General features: G+C 45.1%; 1 protein-coding gene across 2 annotated transcripts; it reads right to left on the reverse strand.

Annotated features, from left to right (window-relative positions):
• Positions 1 to 1,499: 1,499 nt before the first annotated feature.
• Positions 1,500 to 16,588, reverse strand: LOC119336438 (E2F transcription factor-like E2FE). 2 transcript variants are annotated; one of them, XM_037608456.1, is made up of 5 exons: positions 16,164 to 16,588; positions 15,960 to 16,080; positions 15,753 to 15,844; positions 15,125 to 15,185; positions 1,500 to 1,786 (listed from the first exon to the last, which is right to left on the reverse strand). In XM_037608456.1, the coding sequence occupies exons 1-4, from the start codon at positions 16,343 to 16,345 to the stop codon at positions 15,161 to 15,163; spliced, it is 420 nt and encodes a 139-aa protein (XP_037464353.1). In that variant the 5' UTR covers positions 16,346 to 16,588; the 3' UTR covers positions 1,500 to 1,786; positions 15,125 to 15,160. The 2 variants fall into 2 exon arrangements, with proteins under 2 accessions (XP_037464353.1, XP_037464352.1); XM_037608455.1 differs by lacking the exon at positions 1,500 to 1,786 and having other exon boundaries at positions 14,890 to 15,185.
• Between the last annotated feature and the right edge of the window lie 5,689 nt (positions 16,589 to 22,277).

The raw sequence follows: 22,277 nt of genomic DNA on the forward strand, positions 1-22,277 counted from the left end.
CCGTACGCCGTCATAGAGGATGGAGGTTTGTACATTTTTTTTCGCGAATATGTGAAGCTTGTGTATCTTTTCATTGATAGGTAGAAGAGAACAGAGTAACAAGAGGGGAGGAAGAGGGATACAACACGGCACACACTCTCCTAGCCTAAAACTCCAGAAACAAGACCTAGAGCAGCAAAGCCGCGTCACGAACAAAGCCATGCACCAGCATCACACGGTCATGCCATCAGGACGGAGCAAATCCACGTACCCCCCACCTTGAAACGCCAAGAAGAGTCGGCAATTGGGTTGCAGGATCGGACCGGCCTGAGGAGGAAGCCATGGAAGAAGCACCGGCGATGTTGTACATTGCGCCTCGGATGTCCACATCTTGAAAAGCAGCCCAAACCCAAGCAGGGTGTCCAACATCACCAATTTCAACACCGAAGACACCACGAGCAACCAAGACGACGCCTTCATGAAGGGGGACGACATCGGGACGCCGCCGCCGTCTGGTCTGGAGAACCGGACCAAGGGTTTCCCCCGGTGCTCGAAGGAGGACAGGTCGAAAGGCCATGGCAACGCCTTCAAGAAGGAGGCGGCATCCGCAGATGTCGCCGCTGCCAGCACCGGCAAGCCGAGCAAGGATTTCGTCCCGGCCTTTGACTGAATCACCCCAAATGCCGCCGGATCAGGAATCGAAGACCAGGAACCCATGTAGCTGGCTGGAACCACCACGGCAGGGAGAGATGCACCCATCACCAGACAAGAAGGTGTCTTGGGCGCCGCCGGATGCACCACAATCACCAACCAGCACCACCAACACAACTCACTGCAGGCACCAGATCCACCACCAACGCCATGGTCCAAAACTGGGCGGGGAAAAGGATGTGCCGTCGCCAGCAGCACCAAAGCCAGCCGAAGAGAAAGCATGGCTGGACCGAGAGCCATGGGGAGGAGCAGCCGGCAGGGGTAGGTCATGGAGGTGGGAGGCGCTGGAGGAGGTGGAGCACCACTACAAGAAATATGTCAACTTGTGACCACCACTATTGGTCACTGAAAGGTCATGGTTTTTCATTTGCGACCTTTTTGTGACCAAAAAGAGAAGGTCAAAAGCTGGCGGTCGTAAACTGACTATAGCGACCTTTCTTCTGGAATGGTCGAAGACGTTTATGACCAAAATATGTCCACTGTGGTGTTTTGGTCAGTAGCAACCTGCCCAGGCCACGTAGGCATCCAGCGTGGCAAGCTGATGTGGCACAAGATTCAGCCCGGTCCAATTCGGTTTTCTACATGGGCCTAGCCCAACAATTCGAGCTTTTTTCCAAGTTAATTCTTGTGGGCTACATGGGCCAAGCCCAATATTTCAGCTTCTTTATTTTTTGGCCTTGGCCTTCATACAATCATTTATTTTCTATTTCAATAATTATATTTTGGCGCTGGTCCCACTAATCATAATGCCATACATCAATCACACATGTCAGAAATTTCAAAACTGCTCAGAATATTCATAACTGGGTCCCACTGGTCAAGATTCCATTTCACATCTTTTCAACATACATAATCATTATTTCAAATAGGACAGAACAGATATAATTCATTAACACTACATTAGACTTTTACAATATTACAATTTACACTTGGCTTCACACTTCAGAACCAAAAACTCTTTGCTAAGTACAGAACCAAAAACTCTTTGCTAAGTACAGAACCAAAAACTCTTTGCTAAGTACTGCTTCACACTTGGCTTCATAGCTTCACACTTGGCTTCACGGCTTCACACTCCAAAAAAATAGGCCTGGAGCTCCTGTAAAAGAATGAACATAAAGGCCACCAAAATTACTACTGAGACCAGAACCAAACAACTTCAATATTACAATAAAAAGAAGTCTCAGGTTTATCAAGCACAGCAAAACAACACTGTGGCCATCAGTCAGATCTGAATATAGAACAAAAGAGGTCTCAGGTTTAGACTGAAAAGGAAGAGCTAGTTATGCATGATGTCTCAGGTTTAAACAAAAGATCAAGACCACAATTTTAACAAGAGATATATAGTCAGTCCAATTGAACAAAACCTAGATAGTAGCATTATGAGTATTTAAGTGGAGATGTAGCAGGCAATCAAATGAATTTATTCTGGAGAAGATGAATAAAATTAGACAATCAACAGCTTAAGCATCACAAGAATGAGCAGTACAAGAAATATGAGCATCATAAGAATGTGTTAGCAGCACAAGAATTAGCAGCACATACATATTTGCACGATCCAACAAGAATGATTATATTCAATTTTGTTAGCAGCACAAGAATGAGCAGTAGCAGCCCAAGAAGCACCACCACCAGCACAAGTGCACACCTATTCAAGCAAGCAGCTAGCAGTAGAAGCATTCAAACAACAGCAGCACTGTCCCAAGCAGCACTGTCACATGCAGTTTTAATTAATTAAATGAGCAGGCAACAAAGGGAATTACAAATCTAGGGGCAGGAGTGAAGGAAATATGCCCTAGAGGCAATAATAAAGTTATTATTTATTTACTTATAATCATGATAAATGTTTATTATTCATGCTAGAATTGTATTTACCGGAAACATAATACATGTGTGAATACATAGACAAACAGAGTGTCACTAGTATGCCTCTACTTGACTAGCTCGTTAATCAAAGATGGTTATGTTTCCTAACCATGAACAATGAGTTGTTATTTGATTAACGAGGTCACATCATTAGTAGAATGATCTGATTGACATGACCCATTCCATTAGCTTAGCACCCGATCGTTTAGTATGTTGCTATTGCTTTCTTCATGACTTATACATGTTCCTATGACTATGAGATTATGCAACTCCCGTTTACCGGAGGAACACTTTGGGTACTACCAAACGTCACAACGTAACTGGGTGATTATAAAGGAGTACTACAGGTGTCTCCAATGGTCGATGTTGGGTTGGCGTATTTCGAGTTTAGGATTTGTCACTCCGATTGTCGGAGAGGTATCTCTGGGCCCTCTCGGTAATACACATCACATAAGCCTTGCAAGCATTACAACTAATATGTTAGTTGTGAGATGATGTATTACGGAACGAGTAAAGAGACTTGCCGGTAACGAGATTGAACTAGGTATTGGATACCGACGATCGAATCTCGGGCAAGTAACATACCGATGACAAAGGGAACAACGTATGTTGTTATGCGGTCTGACCGATAAAGATCTTCGTAGAATATGTAGGAGCCAATATGGGCATCCAGGTCCCGCTATTGGTTATTGACCGGAGACGTGTCTCGGTCATGTCTACATTGTTCTCGAACCCGTAGGGTCCGCACGCTTAAGGTTACGATGACAGTTATATTATGAGTTTATGCATTTTGATGTACCGAAGGTTGTTCGGAGTCCCGGATGTGATCACGGACATGACGAGGAGTCTCGAAATGGTCGAGACGTAAAGATTGATATATTGGAAGCCTATATTTGGATATCGGAAGTGTTCCGGGTGAAATCGGGATTTTACCGGAATACCGAGAGGGTTACCGGAACCCCCCGGGAGCTATTTGGGCCATAGTCGGCCTTAGTGGAAAAGAGAAGGGGCTGCCCTAGATGGGCTGCGCGCCACCCCCTTCCCCTAGTCCTATTAGGACTAGGAGAGGTGGCCGGCCCCCTCCTCCTCTTTTCCCCTCCGAGGAATCCTAGTTGGACTAGGATTGGAGGGGGAATCCTACTCCCAGAGGGAGTAGGACTCTCCTGCGCCTCCCCCCCTTGGCCGGCCAGCCTCCCCTCCTCTCCTCCTTTATATACGGAGGCAGGGGCACCTCTAAACACACAAGTTGACACAAGTTGACACAAGTTGACACAAGTTGATCCACGTGATCGATTCCTTAGCCGTGTGCGGTGCCCCCTGCCACCATATTCCTCGATAATACTGTAGCGGAGTTTAGGCGAAGCCCTGCTGCTGTAGTTCATCAAGATCGTCACCACGCCGTCGTGCTGACGAAACTCTTCCCCGACACTTTGCTGGATCGGAGTCCGGGGATCGTCATCGAGCTGAACGTGTGCTCGAACTCGGAGGTGCCGTAGTTTCGGTGCTTGATCGGTTGGATCGTGAAGACGTACGACTACTTCCTCTACATCGTGTCATTGCTTCCGCAGTCGGTCTGCGTTGGGTACGTAGACAACACTCTCCTCTCGTTGCTATGCATCACATGATCCTGTGTGCGCGTAGGAAATTTTTTGAAATTACTACGAAACCCAACACATGTCGCCTTTTAGTCGGCCAACACTCCGTGCCATACAACATTGCGGGTCGAACCGTCGTCCTGTAGAACTTGCCTTTTAGCTTTTGTGGCACTCTCTTGTCACAGAGAATGCCAGAAGCTTGGCGCCACTTCATCCATCCGGCTTTGATTCGATGGTTCACATCTTCATCAATACTCCCATCCTCCTGCAACATTGACCCCAAATACCGAAAGGTGTCCTTCCGAGGTACCACCTGGCCATCAAGGCTAACCTCCTCCTCCTCACAGCTAGTAGTACTGAAACCGCACATCATGTACTCGGTTTTAGTTCTACTAAGCCTAAACCCTTTCGATTCCAAGGTTTGTCTCCATAACTCTAACTTCCTATTTACCCCCGTCCGACTATCGTCAACTAGCACCACATTATCCGCAAAGAGCATACACCATGGGATATCTCCTTGTATACCCCTTGTGACCTCATCCATCACCAATGCAAAAAGATAAGGGCTCAAAGCTGACCCCTGATGCAGTCCTATCTTAATCGGGAAGTCATCGGTGTCGACATCACTTGTTCGAACACTTGTCACAACATTATTGTACATGTCCTTGATGAGGGTAATGTACTTTGCTGGGACTTTGTGTTTCTCCAAGGCCCACCACATGACATTCCGCGGTATCTTATCATAGGCCTTCTCCAAGTCAATGAACACCATATGCAAGTCCTTCTTATGCTCCCTATATCTCTCCATAAGTTGTCGTACCAAGAAAATGGCTTCCATGGTCGACCTCCCTGAAGGAAATATGCCCTAGAGGCAATAATAAAGTTATTATTTATTTCCTTATAATCATGATAAATGTTTATTATTCATGCTAGAATTGTATTTTCCGGAAACATAATACATGTGTGAATACATAGACAAACAGAGTGTCACTAGTATGCCTCTACTTGACTAGCTCGTTAATCAAAGATGGTTATGTTTCCTAACCATGAACAATGAGTTGTTATTTGATTAACGAGGTTACATCATTAGTAGAATGATCTGATTGACATGACCCATTCCATTAGCTTAGCACCTGATCGTTTAGTATGTTGCTATTGCTTTCTTCATGACTTATACATGTTCCTACGACTATGAGATTATGCAACTCCCGTTTACCGGAGGAACACTTTGGGTACTACCAAACGTCACAACGTAAATGGGTGATTATAAAGGAGTACTACAGGTGTCTCCAATGGTCGATGTTGGGTTGGCGTATTTCGAGATTAGGATTTGTCACTCCGATTGTCGGAGAGGTATCTCTGGGCCCTCTCGGTAATACACATCACATAAGCCTTGCAAGCATTACAACTAATATGTTAGTTATGAGATGATGTATTACGGAACGAGTAAAGAGACTTGCCGTTAACGAGATTGAACTAGGTATTGGATACCGACGATCGAATCTCGGGCAAGTAACATACCGATGACAAAGGGAACAACGTATGTTGTTATGCGGTCTGACCGATAAAGATCTTCGTAGAATATGTAGGAGCCAATATGGGCATCCAGGTCCCGCTATTGGTTATTGACCAGAGACGTGTCTCGGTCATGTCTACATTGTTCTCGAACCCGTAGGGTCCGCACGCTTAAGGTTACGATGACAGTTATATTATGAGTTTATGCATTTTGATGTACCGAAGGTTGTTCGGAGTCCCGGATGTGATCACGGACATGACGAGGAGTCTCGAAATGGTCGAGACATAAAGATTGATATATTGGAAGTCTATGTTTGGACATCGGAAGTGTTCCGGGTGAAATCGGGATTTTACCGGGTTACCGGGAGGTTACCGGAACCCCCCGGGAGCCATATGGGCCTTCATGGGCCTTATTGGAAAGGTGAAAGGGCTGCCCACCAGGGCTGCGCGCCTCCCCCCTTCCCCTAGTCCTATTAGGACTAGGAGAGGTGGCCGGCCACCCTTCTCCTCTTTCCCCCTTTGGGGATTCCTAGTTGGAATAGGATTGGAGGGGAGTCCTACTCCCGGTAGGAGTAGGACTCCTCCTGCGCCACCTCCTCCTGGCCGGCGCCTCCTCCCCCCCTTGGCTCCTTTATATACGGAGGTAGGGGCACCTCTAAACACACAAGTTGACACAAGTTGATCCACGTGATCGATTCCTTAGCCATGTGCGGTGCCCCCTGCCACCATATTTCTCGATAATACTGTAGCGGAGTTTAGGCGAAGCCCTGCTGCTGTAGTTCATCAAGATCGTCACCACGCCGTCGTGCTGGCGAAACTCTTCCCCGACACTTTGCTGGATCGGAGTCCGGGGATCGTCATCGAGCTGAACGTGTGCTCGAACTCGGAGGTGTCGTAGTTTCGGTGCTTGATCGGTTGGATCGTGAAGACGTACGACTACTTCCTCTACGTCGTGTCATCGCTTCCGCAGTCGGTCTGCGTTGGGTACGTAGACAACACTCTCCTCTCGTTGCTATGCATCACATGATCCTGTGTGCGCGTAGGAATTTTTTTGAAATTACTACGAAACCCAACAGTGGCATCAGAGCCTGGTTATTGATGTTGATGTTATATGCACGAGTAGAACACAAGTGAGTTGTGGACGATACAAGTCATACTACCTACCAGCATGTCATATTTTGGTTCGGCGGTATTGTTGGACGAGACGACCCAGACCAACCTTACGCGTACGCTTACGCGAGACCGGTTCCCTCGACGTGCTTTGCACAGAGATGGCTTGCGGGCGACTGTCTCTCCAACTTTAGTTGAACCAAGTATGGCTACGCCCGGTCCTTGCGAAGGTTAAAACGGAGTCTATTTGACAAACTATCGTTGTGGTTTTGATGCGTAGGTGAGATTGGTTCTTACTTAAGCCCGTAGCAGCCACGTAAAAAATGCAACAACAAAGTAGAGGACGTCTAACTTGTTTTTGCAGGGCATGTTGTGATGTGATATGGTCAAGGCATGATGCTGAATTTTATTGTATGAGATGATCATGTTTTGTAACCAAGTTATCGGCAACTGGCAAGAGCCATATGGTTGTCGCTTTATTGTATGCAATGCAATCGCGATGTAATGCTTAACTTTATTACTAAACGGTAGTGATAGTCGTGAAAGCATAAGATTGGCGAGACAACAACGATGCTACGATGGAGATCAAGGTGTCGCGCCGGTGACGATGGTGATCATGACGGTGCTTCGGAGATGGAGATCACAAGCACGAGATGATGATGGCCATATCATATCACTTATATTGATTGCATGTGATGTTTATCTTTTTATGCATCTTATCTTGCTTTGATTGACGGTAGCATTATAAGATGATCTCTCATTAAATTATCAAGAAGTGTTCTCCCTGAGTATGCACCGTTGCCAAAGTTCGTCGTGCCCAGACACCACGTGATGATCGGGTGTGATAAGCTCTACGTCCATCTACAACGGGTGCAAGCCAGTTTTTGCACACGCAGAATACTCAGGTTAAACTTGACGAGCCTAGCATATGCAGATATGGCCTCGGAACACGGAGACCGAAAGGTCGAGCGTGAATCATATAGTAGATATGATCAACATAACGATGTTCACCATTGAAAACTACTCCATCTCACGTGATGATCGGTTATGGTTTAGTTGATTTGGATCACGTAATCACTTAGAGGATTAGAGGGATGTCTATCTAAGTGGGAGTTCTTAAATAATATGATTAATTGAACTTAAATATTATCATGAACTTAGTACCTGATAGTATTTTGCTTGTTTATGTTGATTGTAGATAGATGGCTCGTGCTGTTGTTTCGTTGAATTTTAATGCGTTCCTTGAGAAAGCAAAGTTGAAAGATGATGGTAGCAATTACACGGACTGGGTCCGTAACTTGAGTATTATCCTCATTGCTGCACAGAAGAATTACGTCCTGGAAGCACCGCTGGGTGCCAGGCCTGCTGCTGGAGCAACGCCAGATGTTATGAACGTCTGGCAGAGCAAAGCTGATGACTACTCGATAGTTCAGTGTGCCATGCTTTACGGCTTAGAATCGGGACTTCAATGACGTTTTGAACGTCATGGAGAATATGAGATGTTCCAGGAGTTGAAGTTAATATTTCAAGCAAATGCCCGGATTGAGAGATATGAAGTCTCCAATAAGTTCTATAGCTGCAAGATGGAGGAGAACAGTTCTGTCAGTGAGCATATACTCAAAATGTCTGGGTATAATAATCACTTGATTCAATTGGGAGTTAATCTTCCGGATGATTGCGTCATCGACAGAATTCTCCAATCACTGCCACCAAGCTACAAGAGCTTCGTAATGAACTATAATATGCAAGGGATGAACAAGACTATTCCCGAGCTCTTCGCAATGCTGAAAGCTGCGGAGGTAGAAATCAAGAAGGAGCATCAAGTGTTGATGGTTAACAAGACCACTAGTTTCAAGAAAAAGGGCAAAGGGAAGAAAAAGGGGAACTTCAAGAAGAATGGCAAGCAAGTTGCTGCTCAAGAGAAGAAACCTAAGTCTGGACCTAAGCCTGAAACTGAGTGCTTCTACTGCAAGCAGACTGGTCACTGGAAGCGGAACTGCCCCAAGTATTTGGCGGATAAGAAGGATGGCAAGGTGAACAAAGGTATATGTGATATACATGTTATTGATGTGTACCTTACTAGAGCTCGCAGTAGCACCTGGGTATTTGATACTGGTTCTGTTGCTAATATTTGCAACTCGAAACAGGGACTACAGAATAAGCGGGCACTGGCAAAGGACGAGGTGACGATGCGCGTGGGAAACGGTTCCAGAGTCGATGTGATCGCAGTCGGCACGCTACCTCTACATCTACCTTCGGGATTAATATTAGACCTAAGTAATTGTTATTTGGTGCCAGCGTTGAGCATGAACATTATATCTGGATCTTGTTTAATGCGAGACGGTTATTCATTTAAATCAGAGAATAATGGTTGTTCTATTTATATGAGTAATATCTTTTATGGTCATGCACCCTTGAACAGTGGTCTATTCTTATTGAATCTCGATAGTAGTAATACACATATTCATAATGTTGAAGCCAAAAGATGCAGAGTTGATAACAAAAGTGCAACATATTTGTGGCACTGTCGTTTAGGTCATATCGGTATAAAGCGCATGAAGAAACTCCATGCTGATGGACTTTTGGAACCACTTGATTATGAATCACTTGGGACTTGCGAACCGTGCCTTATGGGCAAGATGACTAAAACACCGTTCTCCGGTACTATGGAGAGAGCAACAGATTTGTTGGAAATCATACATACCGATGTATGTGGCCCGATGAATATTGAGGCTCGTGGCGGATATCGTTATTTTCTCACCTTCACAGATGATTTAAGCAGATATGGGTATATCTACTTAATGAAACATAAGTCTGAAACATTTGAAAAGTTCAAAGAATTTCAGAGTGAAGTTGAAAATCATCGTAACAAGAAAATAAAGTTTCTACGATCTGATCGTGGAGGAGAATATTTGAGTTACGAGTTTGGTGTACATTTGAAAAACTGTGGAATAGTTTCGCAACTCATGCCACCCGGAACACCACAGCGTAATGGTGTGTCCGAACGTCGTAATCGTACTTTACTAGATATGGTGCGATCTATGATGTCTCTTACTGATTTACCGCTATCATTTTGGGGATATGCTTTAGAGACGGCCGCATTCACGTTAAATAGGGCACCATCAAAATCCGTTGAGACGACGCCTTATGAACTGTGGTTTGGCAAGAAACCAAAGTTGTCGTTTCTTAAAATTTGGGGCTGCGATGCTTATGTGAAAAAGCTTCAACCTGATAAGCTCGAACCCAAATCGGAGAAATGTGTCTTCATAGGATACCCAAAGGAAACTGTTGGGTACACCTTCTATCACAGATCCGAAGGCAAAACATTCGTTGCTAAGAATGGATCATTTCTAGAGAAGGAGTTTCTCTCGAAAGAAGTGAGTGGGAGGAAAGTAGAACTTGACGAGGTAACTGTACCTGCTCCCTTACTGGAAAGTAGTTCATCACAGAAAACTGTTTCAGTGACACCTACACCAGTTAGTGAGGAAGCCAATGATAATGATCATGAAACTTCAGATCAAGATACTACTGAACCGCGTAGATCAACCAGAGTAAGATCCGCACCAGAGTGGTACGGTAATCCTGTTCTGGAGGTCATGCTACTAGATCATGATGAACCTACGAACTATGAAGAAGCGATGGTGAGCCCAGATTCCGTAAAGTGGCTTGAAGCCATGAAATCTGAGATGGGATCAATGTATGAGAACAAAGTATGGACTTTGGTTGACTTGCCCGATGATCGGCAAGCAATTGAGAATAAATGGATTTTTAAGAAGAAGACTGACGCTGATGGTAATGTTACTGTCTACAAAGCTCGACTTGTCGCAAAAGGTTTTCGGCAAGTTCAAGGAATTGACTACGATGAGACCTTCTCACCCGTAGCGATGCTTAAGTCCGTCCGAATCATGTTAGCAATTGCCGCATTTTATGATTATGAAATTTGGCAAATGGATGTCAAAACTGCATCCTGAATGGATTTCTGGAAGAAGAGTTGTATATGATGCAACCAGAAGGTTTTGTCGATCCAAAGGGAGCTAACAAAGTGTGCAAGCTCCAGCGATCCATTTATGGACTGGTGCAAGCCTCTCGGAGTTGGAATAAACGTTTTGATAGTGTGATCAAAGCATTTGGTTTTATACAGACTTTCGGAGAAGCCTGTATTTACAAGAAAGTGAGTGGGAGCTCTGTAGCATTTCTGATATTATATGTGGATGACATATTACTGATTGGAAATGATATAGAATTTCTGGATAGCATAAAGGGATACTTGAATAAAAGTTTTTCAATGAAAGACCTCGGTGAAGCTACTTACATATTAGGCATTAAGATCTATAGAGATAGATCAAGACGCTTAATTGGACTTTCACAAAGCACATACCTTGACAAAATTTTGAAGAAGTTCAAAATGGATCAAGCGAAGAAAGGGTTCTTGCCTGTGTTACAAGGTGTGAAATTGAGTAAGACTCAATGCCCGACCACTGCAGAAGATAGAGAGAATATGAAAGATGTTCCCTATGCATCAGCCATAGGCTCTATCATGTATGCAATGCTGTGTACCAGACCTGATGTGTGCCTTGCTATAAGTTTAGCAGGGAGGTACCAAAGTAATCCAGGAATGGATCACTGGACAGCGGTCAAGAACATCCTGAAATACCTGAAAAGGACTAAGGATATGTTTCTCGTATATGGAAGTGACAAAGAGCTCATCGTAAAAGGTTACGTTGATGCAAGCTTTGACACTGATCCGGACGATTCTAAATCGCAAACCGGATACGTGTTTACATTAAACGGTGGAGCTGTCAGTTGGTGCAGTTCTAAACAAAGCGTCGTAGCGGGATCTACATGTGAAGCGGAATACATAGCTGCTTCGGAAGCAGCAAATGAAGGAGTCTGGATGAAGGAGTTCATATCCGATCTAGGTGTCATACCTAGTGCATCGGGTCCAATGAAAATCTCTTGTGACAATACTGGTGCAATTGCCTTGGCAAAGGAATCCAGATTTCACAAAAGGACCAAACACATCAAGAGACGCTTCAACTCCATCCGGGATCTAGTCCAGGTGGGAGACATAGAGATTTGCAAGATACATACGGATCTGAATGTTGCAGACCCGTTGACTAAGCCTCTTCCACGAGCAAAACATGATCAGCACCAAAGCTCCATAGGTGTTAGATTCATTACAGTGTAATCTAGATTATTGACTCTAGTGCAAGTGGGAGACTGAAGGAAATATGCCCTAGAGGCAATAATAAAGTTATTATTTATTTCCTTATAATCATGATAAATGTTTATTATTCATGCTAGAATTGTATTTACCGGAAACATAATACATGTGTGAATACATAGACAAACAGAGTGTCACTAGTATGCCTCTACTTGACTAGCTCGTTAATCAAAGATGGTTATGTTTCCTAACCATGAACAATGAGTTGTTATTTGATTAACGAGGTCACATAATTAGTAGAATGATCTGATTGACATGACCCATTCCATTAGCTTAGCACCCGAACGTTTAGTATGTTGCTATTGCTTTCTTCATGACTTATACATGTTCCTATGACTATGAGATTATGCAACTCCCGTTTACCGGAGGAACACTTTGGGTACTACCAAACGTCACAACGTAACTGGGTGATTATAAAGGAGTACTACAGGTGTCTCCAATGGTCGATGTTGGGTTGGCGTATTTCGAGATTAGGATTTGTCACTCCGATTGTCGGAGAGGTATCTCTGGGCCCTCTCGGTAATACACATCACATAAGCCTTGCAAGCATTACAACTAATATGTTAGTTGTGAGATGATGTATTACGGAACGAGTAAAGAGACTTGCCGGTAACGAGATTGAACTAGGTATTGGATACCGACGATCGAATCTCGGGCAAGTAACATACCGATGACAAAGGGAACAACGTATGTTGTTATGTGGTCTGACCGATAAAGATCTTCGTAGAATATGTAGGAGCCAATATGGGCATCCAGGTCCCGCTATTGGTTATTGACCAGAGACGTGTCTCGGTCATGTCTACATTGTTCTCGAACCCGTAGGGTCCGCACGCTTAAGGTTACGATGACAGTTATATTATGAGTTTATGCATTTTGATGTACCGAAGGTTGTTCGGAGTCCCGGATGTGATCACGGACATGACGAGGAGTCTCGAAATGGTCGAGACGTAAAGATTGATATATTGGAAGCCTATATTTGGATATCGGAAGTGTTCCGGGTGAAATCGGGATTTTACCGGAATACCGGGAGGGTTACCGGAACCCCCCGGGAGCTATTTGGGCCATAGTGGGCCTTAGTGGAAAAGAGAAGGGGCTGCCCTAGATGGGCTGCGCGCCCCCCCTTCCCCTAGTCCTATTAGGACTAGGAGAGGTGGCCGGTGAAGGAAATATGCCCTAGAGACAATAATAAAGTTATTATTTATTTCCTTATTTCATGATAAATGTTTATTATTCATGCTAGAATTGTATTAACCGGAAACATAATACATGTGTGAATACATAGACAAACAAAGTGTCACTAGTATGCCTCTACTTGACTAGCTCGTTAATCAAAGATGGTTATGTTTCCTAACCATGAACAATGAGTTGTTATTTGATTAACGAGGTCACATCATTAGTAGAATGATCTGATTGACATGACCCATTCCATTAGCTTAGCACCCGATCGTTTAGTATGTTGCTATTGCTTTCTTCATGACTTATACATGTTCCTATGACTATGAGATTATGCAACTCCCGTTTACCGGAGGAACACTTTGGGTACTACCAAACGTCACAACGTAACTGGGTGATTATAAAGGAGTACTACAGGTGTCTCCAATGGTCGATGTTGGGTTGGCGTATTTCGAGATTAGAATTTGTCACTCCGATTGTCGGAGAGGTATCTCTGGGCCCTCTCGGTAATACACATCACATAAGCCTTGCAAGCATTACAACTAATGTGTTAGTTGTGAGATGATGTATTACGGAACGAGTAAAGAGACTTGCCGGTAACGAGATTGAACTAGGTATTGGATACCGACGATCGAATCTCGGGCAAGTAACATACCGATGACAAAGGGAACAACGTATGTTGTTATGCGGTCTGACCGATAAAGATCTTCGTAGAATATGTAGGAGCCAATATGGGCATCCAGGTCCCGCTATTGGTTATTGACCAGAGACGTGTCTCGGTCATGTCTACATTGTTCTCGAACCCGTAGGGTCCGCACGCTTAAGGTTACGATGACAGTTATATTATGAGTTTATGCATTTTGATGTACCGAAGGTTGTTCGGAGTCCCGGATGTGATCACCGACATGACGAGGAGTCTCGAAATGGTCGAGACATAAAGATTGATATATTGGAAGTCTATGTTTGGACATCGGAAGTGTTCCCGGTGAAATCGGGATTTTACCGGGTTACCGGGAGGTTACCGGAACCCCCCGGGAGCCATATGGCCCTTCATGGGCCTTAGTGGAAAGGTGAAAGGGCTGCCCACCAGGGCTGCGCGCCTCCCCCCTTCCCCTAGTCCTATTAGGACTAGGAGAGGTGGCCGGCCACCCTTCTCCTCTTTCCCCCTTTGGGGATTCCTAGTTGGAATAGGATTGGAGGGGAGTCCTACTCCCGGTAGGAGTAGGACTCCTCCTGCGCCACCTCCTCCTGGCCGGCGCCTCCTCCCCCCTTGGCTCCTTTATATACGGAGGCAGGGGCACCTCTAAACACACAAGTTGATCCACGTGATCGATTCCTTAGCCGTGTGCGGTGCCCCCTGCCACCATATTCCTCGATAATACTGTAGCGGAGTTTAGGCGAAGCCCTGCTGCTGTAGTTCATCAAGATCGTCACCACGCCGTCGTGCTGGCGAAACTCTTCCCCGACACTTTACTGGATCGGAGTCCGGGGATCGTCATCGAGCTGAACGTGTGCTCGAACTCGGAGGTGCCGTAGTTTCGGTGCTTGATCGGTTGGATCGTGAAGACGTACGACTACTTCCTCTACGTCGTGTCATCGCTTCTGCAGTCGGTCTGCGTTGGGTACGTAGACAACACTCTCCTCTCGTTGCTATGCATCACATGATCCTGTGTGCGCGTAGGAAAATTTTTGAAATTACTACGAAACCCAACAAGGAGGTAGTGAGAGCAACTCAAATATACACTACTAGAGGGATCGTCAAGATGTAGGGGATGGAGGTGTCTCACTTGGTTTCAAAATAAGATGCAAACAAAGACAACCACATAAATATAGCAGTGCATAGTACTGAGGAAACAGGGACATCTCTTTGCCAACATGTATAATTTAGAGCAGCAATAGCAAGCAAAGGAAGATGAGAGGGAGATGGAGAGGCTCAGTGATACGCTTCTCATACGGAGCAAACCCAGCGACCTCCGTGATCAAGTTCCTGTCAAATGCACCCTATAGGTACCTTTCTGCAAACCAAAATGGTAACCAGTCAGAACAATGAGAATGAAAAACTTATACAGGAGTAAACATCACAATAATATGAATTCTTACTATAGAAGTGAAATGCAAAATTGAGAAATTAGCTAATAGCATAGAACCCGATAGTGCAGTTTGCAGCCATCATATCTAATCTAATCTAATATAAGGGGGCCAACCTTGGACTGTCAGTTTAGCACGGTGGTTGCATAGCAGTAATGTGTTAGCAGGTGGGCATTGAGCTTCACAATGTCTGTCCCAACAGCTCAATTCCCTTCACATGGCTCAATCCCAACCCCTAAACTACTGGAGGCCTCGTTGCCACCACTATTTCACACTTGCATCTGGACTTTGCACCGCAGCAGACCAAGCACAATCCAACAAAGTCAGATAAAGCTAGCTACCATCCACCAGCCATTTCGAGACTAGTACTAGGACGACGAGGAGGAGGACTCATACCCAATCCGCAGCTCCGGAAATTCTCATCGAGAGGAAGCGGGCCTGAATTCTCCCAGATCGCGGGAGACATTGAGGGAGGGGATGGGGAGGGGGGATACCTTTTCGTTCTTGAAGAGGGTGCGGATGTTGCCGAGCTCCTTATCGATGCGGAGGCGCTCCTGCTCCTTGTTGTGGCCTTCCTCGCAAGGATCTACGTGCAGGGGGTTGATTCAAAGCAGAACTCAGGATACCATGAGTAGAGATAGAATACAAAGAAGTCTATCTGGTAATAGGCAGAAGGATAAGAGGAGGCAGGAAGAGCTGACCCCGACGCTCTCGAGCACGTTGACGATGTCGTAGATCCGGCGCCTCTCGACGCCGAGGCGCCTAGACGCGTCGTCCAGCCTGATGAACTCCACGCCATCCCGGTCATACAGGGCCATGAAGCTGCAGGGGCACATGCACCAGAATTGGGTAAGGGAAACGCAGATTCCCGGACACGAAGGAAAGATGGGTGGCAGGGCACTCACTTGGAGAAGAGCAGGCCGAGCGAATTTTGCTTGCGGCTGTAGGCGTGGTGGCCCAGCCTCGCGCCCCCGCCGCGCTCGGCAAACAGCGGCAGCGGCAGCGGGTTCGGAATCGGAAGCCGCGGGAGGGGCGCTGGCGCCACCGCCGTCGGCTCCACGGCTGTCGAAGAGGGGGGCGTGGCCATCGTCGTCGCCGCCGATCTGCGTGCGGGCAGAGGCAGGATCTGTGTCGTGTCGGGGGCGGGGGCGCCGGCCGTTAAAAGGAATCTGGCGTGTGCTCGAACGAATTGGCGCGACGGGGAAAAGGAGTGGGGTGGGAGCGATTGGAGGCGGCGGTGGATCGAAGTCAGAGAGAGTGGTTGGGGGCGGCGGCTCCACCAGATCGGAGCGAGGGAGAGCAGAGGGGCTCGCTGGTGGAGGCGGGTGAGTGAGGGAGAGAAAGAATGGAGGCGAGGGGGGGGGGGTGGATGGAAAATGTCCACGAGGGCTGACCTAGGGTTTCGACTCGGGTGGGTTTGGGTCGTTGGATTCGAAAGCATCCAACGGTGGTTGATGCGTGATCCGCGTGATATGCTCATGGTCCAATCAGAATGCAGCAAACCATTTGATGACCTTATGACCATATAAATTGGTCGTGACCGATTCAAGATAAAAAAATCATTCCATTTTTGAGTGCTCAAAATGAGTTTTATTGTGAAAGTCCTATCAAATATTTGTTCAAATGATATCATATTTTGCACAAGTTTACATCGTGGATTTGCAAACAATATTGCCAAAGGAAGTTTTCATTTTCTTTGAACGAAAAAATCATTTTCAATTTTTCGAGTGCCTAAAAGGAGGTTTTTTTGTGAAGAACCTACCAAATAATTGTTGCAAAATTGGACCAAATCATTTTTCTAAAATACTAGGACATATTTAATGCACAATTGACCAAATGGTTGGGTGTAAAAACTTTAGATCCACCTCTTGTGAAAAAGACAAATTTCCGCCGTTTCAGTTGGAAGCGGGTCAAATTTGAACTGTAGCTGCCTTGTAGTTTGCTATTTATTTTTTTCAAAAATCATTTCTAGGTACATAAGTATCTATTTAATCAGAGAAACACCAAAAAAAATCCAAGATTCAACCACTAGCTAGGAACGGTCATTCCCGCCGTTTTGACCGCATTTTGAGACGGACATAAAAAATTCAAAAAAAATCAAAAAATTGGAAAACCTTCACATTGTGTCATTATATGTGACCACGTTTCCAGGAAAAATAATAAACTTGTAATACGGAAATTATTTTAAAAAAGTGTTCTCAGAAATGAGCTATCATGCGTGAAGATTCATGGCTTTCAAGCCAAATGATCAATCTTATGGCCACATTCATGGCATAGTTTGTTCAAATGATCTCATATTGTGCACAAGGGTGCATCTTGAAATGGCAATGTTGCCTAAGGAAGTTTTCATTTTCTTTGCACAGAAAATTCATTTTCAATTTTTCGAATGCCCCAAATGAGGGTTTTTTGTGAAGGACCTACCATATATTTGTTGAAAAATTGGACCAAATCATTTTTCTAAAATACTAGGCCATATTTAATGCACAATTGGCCAAATTTTTGGGTGTCAAAGGTTTGATCCACCTCCGGTGAAAAAGACAAATTCCCGCCGATTCAATTGGAAGCGGGTCAAATTTGAACTGCAGCTGCCTCATTGTATGCTATTTATTTTTTCTAAAAATCATTTCTAGGTACATAAGTATCTATTTAATCAGAGAAACATCAAATAAATTCCAAGATTCAACCACTAGCTAGGAACGGTCAAGCCCGCCGTTTTGACCGCATTTTGAAACGGACATAAAAAATTCAAAAAAAATCAAAAAATTGGAAAACCTTCGCATTGTGTCATTATATGTGACCAAGTTTCCAGGAAAAATAATAAACTTGTAATACGGTAATTATTTTTAAAAAAATGTTCTCAGAAATGAGCTATCATGCGTGAAGATTCATGGCTTTCAAGCCAAATGATCAATCTTATGGCCGCATTCATGGCATAGTTTGTTCAAATGATCTCATATTGTGCACAAGGGTGCATCTTGGAATGGCAAACAATGTTGCCTAAGAAAGTTTTCATTTTCTTTGCACAGAAAATTCATTTTCCATTTTTCGAATGCCCCAAATGAGGGTTTTTTGTGAAGGACCTACCATATATTTGTTGAAAATTTGGACCAAATCATTTTTCTAAAATACTAGGCCATATTTAATGCACAATTGACCAAATGGTTGGGTGTAAAAGGTTTTGATCCACCTCTGGTGAAAAAGACAAATTCCCGCCGATTCAATTGGAAGCGGGTCAAATTTGAACTGCAGCTGCCTCATAGTTTGCTCTTTATTTTTTCTAAAAATCTTTTCTAGGTAAATAAGTATCTATTTAATCAGAGAAACATCAAAAAATTTCCAGGATTCAACCACTAGATAGGAACGGTCATTCCCGCCGTTTTGACCGCATTTTGAAACGGACATAAAAAATTCAAAAAAAATCAAAAAATTGGAAAACCTTCGCATTGTGTTATTATATGTGACCAAGTTTCCAGGAAAAATAATAAATTTGTAATACGGTAATTATTTAAAAAAAATGTTCTCAGAAATGAGCTATCATGCGTGAAGATTCATGGCTTTCAAGCCAAATGATCAATCTTATGGCCACATTCATGGCATAGTTTGTTCAAATGATCTCATATTGTGCACAAGGGTGCATCTTGGAATGGCAAACAATGTTGCCTAAGGAAGTTTTCATTTTCTTTGCACAGAAAATTCATTTTCCATTTTTCGAATGCCCCAAATGAGAGTTTTTTGTGAAGGACCTACCATATATTTTTTGAAAAATTGGACCAAATCATTTTTATAAAATACTAGGCCATATTTAATGCACATTGACCAAATGGTTGGGTGTAAAAGGTTTTGATCCACCTCTGGTGAAAAAGACAAATTCCCGCCGATTCAATTGGAAGTGGGTCAAATTTGAACTGCAGCTGCCTCATAGTTTGCTCTTTATTTTTCTAAAAATCATTTCTAGGTAAATAAGTATCTATTTAATCAGAGAAACATCAAAAAATTTCCAGGATTCAACCACTAGATAGGAACAGACATTCCCGCCGTTTTGACCGCATTTTGAAACGGGTATAAAAAATTCAAAAAAAAATCAAAAAATTGGAAAACCTTCGCATTGTGTCATTATATGTGACCAAGTTTCCAGGAAAAATAATAAACTTGTAATACAGAAATTATTTTAAAAAAGTGTCCTCAGAAATGAGCTATCATGCGTGAAGATTCATGGCTTTCAAGCCAAATGATCAATCTTATGGCCACATTCATGGCATAGTTTGTTCAAATAATATCATATTGTGCACAAGGGTGCATCTTGGAATGGCAAACAATGTTGCCTAAGGAAGTTTTCATTTTCTTTGGACGAAAAAACCATTTTCCATTTTCTGAGTGCCTGAAATGAGTTTTTTTGTGAAGGACCTACCATATATTTGTTGCAAAATTGGACCAAATCATTTTTATAAAATACTAGGACATATTTAATGCACAATTGACAAAATGGTTGGGTGTCAAAATTTTTGATCCACTTCTGGTGAAAAAGACAAATTCTCGTCGATTCAGTTGGAAGCGGGTCAAATTTGAACTTCAGCTGCCTCATAGTTTGCTCTTTATTTTTTCCAAAAATCATTTCTAGGTAAATAAGTATCTATTTAATCTGAAATACATGGTTTGATGGCGAGACATCGAGGTTTGGACGGTGGCCGAGGGCCCCAACTCTAGAGTGCGTAAGCTCGCATGCCCGCCGCGTGGTCACCGCGTGACTGTGGTGTTGCCATGTGTTCTGGGCGGCCTAGGCATGTCTAGTGGTTTTGGCACTCCCCAGGTAGGTGCTAGGAAGAAAATCACAACATAAGATTCTCACGAGGAGACCGATCGATGCTCAAACATGAATAAGCAGCCAAGTGTTTGATTTGCGGTACAGGAAATGCACATGGCTAATGGGCGTGAGTTTTGGGTGAGGATGATCAGTTACTAAGAAGACCATCTTCACAAATTTTCACCTCAAAAGGAGGAGCCTAGGTCGTACTTGCTTTACAAAGTACCACACTGGACATAAATACAAATGTTGAAGCTGGACTCAAAATAATGAATTGATTGAGCTGGCATTTGGTGGAGGATGGTTATTTGGGCATAGGAAAGCACTGTAGAAAATGGATACCATTTGGACATGCCAAAGAGGTACTTCCTTCACAAAGTGCTGCTCTAAACAGGATAGGAAAATGAATATTTTCGAATTATTTTTGAACTAGGCAAGGAATGTTTTTGACATATTTGATGAAGATATGATCCAAAACATTTATGAGAATTTTTTGGAAATTTTTGGAATAACAGAAATATAGGTTGCTTCACAACCTAGGGCAAAAACTGCCACATGGACATGACACATAGGCAAAACTGATGAGATGGTGCCTAGTCATCACAACCCACCACAATCTACAAGGCTATGACCATCTATATTGGTCATTAACAACTAGAAATAAGGCAGCGGACTAGCATTGTTTGCTTTGTGACCATTTCGTGTAAGGAAATTACGACCTTTCTTACCAAAATGGTCGCAATGGTTTAGGGTTTGGAGCCCCCCGAACAGCTTTTGACCAATTGGTCTGAAATGGTCATAGATCTATGACCAATTCTTCCAGGGTCACTGACAGAAGGTCACTAGTTGACATATTTCTTGTAGTGCATGGGGAGAGACACGCCGCACCGGGCAGGCCGGCGATCGCCCGGCCAAGAAGCCTCGAACACCATCCTCCCGGGATCCGGCGCCGGCAACAGCAAGGGTGCTGGAGGCCCCACGGATCTGGCGCGGGAGAAGGTGGTTGGGGCGAGGACGCGCCAGCGACAGCCGGAGCCCACAGGAAAGGGGGCGGTCGAGGGCCGGGGAGGAGGAGCCGGAGGTAGCACGCCGGCGTCGAAGCACGACGGGATCCGACGGGAGAGGTGTGGAGGGGGGTGTCTTGCAGTCGAGTCGGCCGAGGCGCCCCGCCGCCACCTTCCTGGGAGCCGGCGCGACTTCGCCGGCCGCTCCTCTGGTGGCAGCGAGGAGGCGGGGCGGGGGCGGGAGGGGGCCGCGGCGGCGCATGCTAGGGTTCCCCCGCCGCCGCCAGGGGAGGCGACGCGGGGGTAGCCTTTCCACATTCATGTGTATGTGATTTACGATTATGTCATGTGCACGTGATTGGAAATGTGGAATGAAAATTTCAGGTTTCCAACCAATTAACCTTTGCACATTTATTATTTACTTTTCTTTTCCAAATGTAAGACACATACATATATTTTTTATAAGACCTAGCGAGTGTCTGTGTGAGGTGGCGATAGGAGAAATAAACCCCCCCACGTGCCCATGTAATTTGTGAATGCACGTTGCATAATAACTGAGGTGTCATCTCTCCACTAAACACCTTGTTTTTTGATAGCAGAGGAGAGCGAGAAGTCGCACTCCCCCTCGTCCCCCTCGCGCCGCCCCCGTGGGCGACCGGGGGGGGGTACCCTAGTCGCACTCCCCCTCGAGCCCTCCCGCCTCCCGCCCTCCTCGTCGCCGTCCGCAGTGCCACCAGGCAAAGCCTGGCCGGCAGGGCGGCGGCAGGACTTCTTCCCCTTCAAGCCTCTCCACAGGCGCAGGACGGTTGGATTGCGAGGAGTCGCTGGGTTTGCATGGGGTCCGGCAGTGTGGCGGCTGGGCTACCCTTGTCGATGTTGTGCGCGGTGCGGCGGCGGCGGCGAGATCCCATCGCGCGGTGTGGTGATGGCTATGCGGCAGGAGGTTGCGGGTGCCGCCGGGTTTAGATCGGATCTCGATCTGATGCTGGACATGGTCGGCCGGCGTGGGGTGGTGGTCTTCACCGCTCGTTGCGTCGGATCGTCTGATTCGACGCTTGGAATCTACTACGGATGTCTTCTCGACCCCATGGCAATCTCATCTATGTAGGTTTCGGTTCTTGGCTCGCTGCCGGATCCAGAGCAGACGAAGGTTTGGTGGTATAGGATGGGGACCGGAGGAAACTTTGGTCGGCTGGACCGGCCCGGCATCGGCG

Source organism: Triticum dicoccoides, chromosome 7B (assembly GCF_002162155.2).
Source record: "Triticum dicoccoides isolate Atlit2015 ecotype Zavitan chromosome 7B, WEW_v2.0, whole genome shotgun sequence".
In the NCBI taxonomy this organism is placed as follows: domain Eukaryota; kingdom Viridiplantae; phylum Streptophyta; class Magnoliopsida; order Poales; family Poaceae; genus Triticum; species Triticum dicoccoides.

Excerpts from the sequence above, each read along its gene's own strand:
- LOC119336438 (XM_037608456.1), bottom strand. The coding sequence starts at position 16,345 with ATGGCCACGCCCCCCTCTTCGACAGCCGTGGAGCCGACGGCGGTGGCG. Across the intron at positions 15,845-15,959 it reads ACGTGCTCGAGAGCGTCGGG|ATCCTTGCGAGGAAGGCCAC; the intron begins GTCAGCTCTTCC and ends CCCTGCACGTAG. Across the intron at positions 15,186-15,752 it reads CCCTCTTCAAGAACGAAAAG|AAAGGTACCTATAGGGTGCA; the intron begins GTATCCCCCCTC and ends TTTGGTTTGCAG.